The sequence below is a fragment of the Symphalangus syndactylus genome, chromosome 10 (assembly GCF_028878055.3).
Source record: "Symphalangus syndactylus isolate Jambi chromosome 10, NHGRI_mSymSyn1-v2.1_pri, whole genome shotgun sequence".
NCBI classification, from domain to species: domain Eukaryota; kingdom Metazoa; phylum Chordata; class Mammalia; order Primates; family Hylobatidae; genus Symphalangus; species Symphalangus syndactylus.
The window spans coordinates 99,632,742-99,637,306 of record NC_072432.2 but is presented as its reverse complement, the minus strand read 5'-3'; the positions used below and the strand labels follow the sequence as shown (position 1 = coordinate 99,637,306).

Sequence of the window (4,565 nt, the reverse complement as noted above, 5' to 3'; positions counted from 1 at the left end):
AGCACTTTGGGAGGCTGAGGTGAGTGGATTGCTTGAGCTCAGGAGTTCAAGACCAGCCTGGGCAACAGAGTGAAGCCTTGTCTCTACAAAAAATATGAAAATTAGCTGGGCATGGTGGCTTGCATCTGTAATCTCAGCTACTTGGGAGGCTGAGGTGGCAGGATTGCTTGACCCCAGGAGGCAGAGGTTGCAGTGAGCTGAGATTGTGTCACTGTACCCCAGCCTGGGTGACAGAGTGAGACTCCATCTCAAACAAAAAAGATTGGGAAGTAAATTTGGCATAGAAAATATGATTAGATTTTTTAATAAAAGAAAAAAATCAACTCAAAATAGGTTAAAGACTTAAATATAAGACCCCAGATTGTAAAACGGCTAGAAGAAAACAGAGGGGGAAGCTCCATAACATTGGTGTGGGCAAAGGTTTCTTGGATATGACCCCCAAAGCACAGGCAAGAAAAGCAAAAATAAACAAATGGGATTAAATCAAACTAAAAAGTTTCTGCACAGCAAAGGAAACAAGAGAATGAGGAGACAACCCACAGATTAGGAGAAAATATTTGCAAACCATACATCTGATAAAAGGCTAATATAAAAAAATATAAAGAACTTTATCAACTATTTTTACTCCTGTTTGTGGGTCACATTTTTCTGCACATTCATATAATTAATAATCTTTAATTTGATGCTAGTCATTGTGAAGGTTGTATTTTTGAGTGTCTTGATTTTACTGCCTTTTTTAAAAGTGTTTTCTTACTCAATTTTGAAAGTGTTTTTCTGGACACACAAGTCCTTTATTAGATATTCACCTTGTGAATATATGTTTTTCCATCCGTGGCTTCTCTTTTCATTTTAACAGTGTCTTTGGAGAACAAAAGTTCTTCATTTGGATGAGGCCCGTCATCACACTATTTCTTTAAGGATTGTGCTTTTGGTGTCATATTTATAAGAAGTCTGAGGCTAGGTGCAGTGGCTCATGCCTGTAATCCCAGCATTTTGGGAGGCAGGAGGATCGCTTGAGCCCAGAAGTTCAAGACAAGCCTGGGCAACCGAGCAAGACTCCGTCTCCACAAAAAATTAAAAAATTATCTGGGTATCGTGGTTTGTGCCTGTAGTCCCTGCCACTTGGGAGGCTGAGGTGAGAGGACTGCTTGAGCCTAGGAGTTCAAAGCTGTAGTGAGCTATGATTGTGCCGTTACACTCCAACCCGGGTGATGGAGAGAGACCTTGTATCTAAGAAAGCCCCCCAAAACAAAAAAGAAATAAAAACAAATCTGAGGCCAGGCGCAGTAGCTCACTTCTGTAATTCCAGCACTTTCGGAGGCTGTGTCAGGAGGACTGCTTGAGGCCAGGAGTTTGAAACCAGCCTGGGCAACACAGTGAGACTCCATCTCTAAAAAAAAAAATTTTTTTAAATTTAGGTGGGTGTGGGAATGCGCACCAGTAGTCCCAGTTACTTGGGAGGCTGAGGCAAAGGATCTCTTGAGCCCAGGAGTTCAAGTCCACTCAATTGTGCCACTGCACTCCATCCAGGGTGACAGAATGAGACCCTGTCTCTAATAAATAAACAAATAAATAAAGAACAAATAAAATATCACAATCATATGATGGATACTGGAATCTTTAGAAGAAATGAACTACACATATTTATGTCATCTCGAAAATAAAGTTGAGAAAAAAATAAACTGGCGAATATGAGGTAGTTATATAAATTTAATTGTCCAGAAAACAACATAAACATTGCTTATTTATATCTATACATACATATATATATGTATACGTAGCTTTCCTATATTGACTAGAATGATATCCACCACCTTTGTGTCATGATGTGAATCCCCTGGGAATGGGGGAGAAGAGTGGGGATCAAAGGATATGACAACATTATGTGTAATATTTTATTTCCTTTATAGTTAAAAAGACATTAAGGAAATAATACTAAGAAATAACGACTGCCAATTCAGGGTGATGGACTCAAAAGCATGAAAAAAACTCTCAAAAATAAATTAGACCAAATTGTCCATGCGGTGAAGCTGAGTGAGTACCCCTGAGAGGAAATCAAGGTGAAGCCCACACTGCCCTGAAATTCAGGAATACTCATTGGTTAAAGTACATAGAATATGTCATTGTACAAGCTGCTGCTGGAATGAAAGTGTCACAACTTCCTACTTTCCCTCATTAAATATTGCTTTCACTAATTTTTAAATTCTTGTTTTTTTCGTTTTCTTTCTTTTTTTTTTTTTTTTTTGGGATGGAGTCTCACTCTGTTGCCCAGGCTGGAGTGCAATGGCACGATCTTGGCTCACTGCAACCTCTGCTTCCCAGGTTCAAGCGATCCTCATGCCTCATCCCCGCTAGTAGCTGGGATTACAGGCACACGCCACCATGCCCGGCTAATTTTCGTATTTTTAGTAGAGACAGGGTTTCGACATGTTGGCCAGGCTAGTGTCGAACTCCTGACGGCAGGTGATCCACCCACCTCGGCCTCCCAAAGTGCTGGGATTACAGGCGTGAGCCATCGCGCCCGGCCCTTAAATTCTTATTTGCAGAAACACTTCCAAAAGCTCCAGTGCATTCATTACATTTGAATGTTGTTTGTTTACTATCTAATCTAATATGCATTTATCTTGATTGTCCAGGTCCAGGAAAAGGAGTTAAGGAGAGCAAGGGGAAAATAAAATCAGTGGTCAGAAGCACTTCAGAGGATGTTGGGAGAAATCGTATAGGTAAATTCGTAACTGCAAAAAGAAGGAAAGACAATGATCTGGATTGGAGAGAACGGATAGGTGTATGGAGGTGATAAAAAAGGGGGGAATTTTAAAGAAAACTGAAGGGAGCTTTAAGCAAGAGTAGGGGTGAAACTGAGGATACAGTTGGCTGAAGGTGACAAAGGCAGAAGTAACAGCTCCTGCAGCAAAGGCAAGGGATCTGAAAATCCATGACTGGTTATGTGTGGTCTACTCTTCTTGGTAAAGGTGCTTGCCAGAATCTGCTTTTCTTTTTTCATGTCCTTGCCTGCCACTTACCAAGGAATTCTGCCAAAAAACCAACCAGCCAACCAGCCAACCAACCAACCCACCCAAACAACAGTAATCCAACTGCCCACTGTCGACGAATGAAGATACTGCATTTCCAGGCGGTGGCAAGTCCTCACAGTGAGTCTTGGAGGATCCACACGAACCTGCGGCCGGTGGCAAGGGATTGTGGGAAGCAGTTCATTCCTGGAACAGTCGTCTGCGGGCCTTGCACGGAGGGCGTTTCGGGAGCGGCGGGTGCGCGTGGGGACCTGGACTCCCCACGCGCGGAGAGGGAGGTAGAGATTGGAGAGGTGAGCTGGGGACAGGTTCCAGAAGGTGGAATTCCGGGTCGAAGATGGGGCGTGGAGAGCATCTCTCTGAACTGGGGTTGGGGGCCAGAGCACAGGGTTCTGGGATGGGGCCCTCCCAACAGGGGCTGAACATACTTCTAGAGGAGGAGTAGAGCCCAGCGGCTGAGCCGGCTGCGGCGTCCATCTGGAGCTCCGGAAACTCGGGGTCCGCGTCCTCCTCGTAGGCCTCTTCCTGGGCGGCGATCTCTGGGACAGATGCGCAGACTTCCTGCTCGACGACGACATCCTCCCTGAGAGCGCCCAGGAAAACGTCCACTTCCAGGCCGGCAGACGAGTCGCCCTGCGCTCCTGAGCGTTCGTCGACAGAGCTCAGGAGGACCTCGGGGATCAGGATGAGGGTGTGTCCATCGAGAGACACTCGCAGGATCGACGCTGGCGGGAGCTCCAGCACCAGGTCGACGTCGTCCAGGGGCACACGCAGGGCACAGCCCGCGGCCAGGACGACTACGGAGGTGAGCGCGCCCACGGCCGGGGTCCCTGCCGGGTCTTCCAGGCCGGGCGCCACGCGGGGTTCGGGGCCCGCGGGCTCCTCCAATCGGAGGCGCTTGGCAGGGCAGGGTCCTCCTGGCTGCTGTCCCCACCAGGGCGCAGGGAAGGCGCTGGGGCTGCGGGGCCGGCTGCCCATAGCCTCGACGGCGCTGCGGACGGCGCTCTTGGGCCTAGCAGAGGACGTGGGGAGCGCGGGCGGCGAAGTCCTCTTTGAGGTAACAGGTGTCGGTGGTAGGGGAGGCGGGTTGGGGCGGAAGGGGCGAAGGACCGCACGGCGCGGGGCGAGTCCTCGGAGCTCCAGGGGCGCCTCCCGGAGACTGCAGTCCGTGCTGCTGAGAGAGCCTCGCGCGATGGAATCTTGGGCCTTCCTGGCGCAGACCCGGATACACGTCCGATGACTAATAACGTGGGACGTCAGGTGATCTGGGCGCACCAGGATGTGTCAATATAGGCCCCGCCTCCCGACTGTGCTCTGCGGTGGGCGTGGCCTAGAGATGATTGGATCAATTAGAGCAAGAGCGAGGTGGGGAGGTGGGGATGTGGGGAGGTGGGGGTTGGGGGGGTGGGGGAGTGTCTTTGTGTCTGTAGGGGAAGGTTCCTTGGATGTGCTCGTGGGACCCAATGGCGGTAATTGCTTTTATCTTGGTTAAGAAAAAAGCCAAAACACAATTTCAAAAACAGCTTGCTTACT

The 4,565-nt window shown here is 48.5% G+C and overlaps 1 protein-coding gene across 1 annotated transcript; it reads right to left on the bottom strand.

The window, feature by feature from the left end:
- Window positions 1-1,697: 1,697 nt before the first annotated feature.
- LOC129491242 (proline-rich protein 23A) lies at window positions 1,698-4,257 on the bottom strand. Its single transcript, XM_055295259.2, has one exon. It carries the CDS (start codon window positions 4,008-4,010, stop codon window positions 3,213-3,215), a length of 798 nt encoding a protein of 265 aa, XP_055151234.1. The 5' UTR covers window positions 4,011-4,257; the 3' UTR covers window positions 1,698-3,212.
- Between the last annotated feature and the right edge of the window lie 308 nt (window positions 4,258-4,565).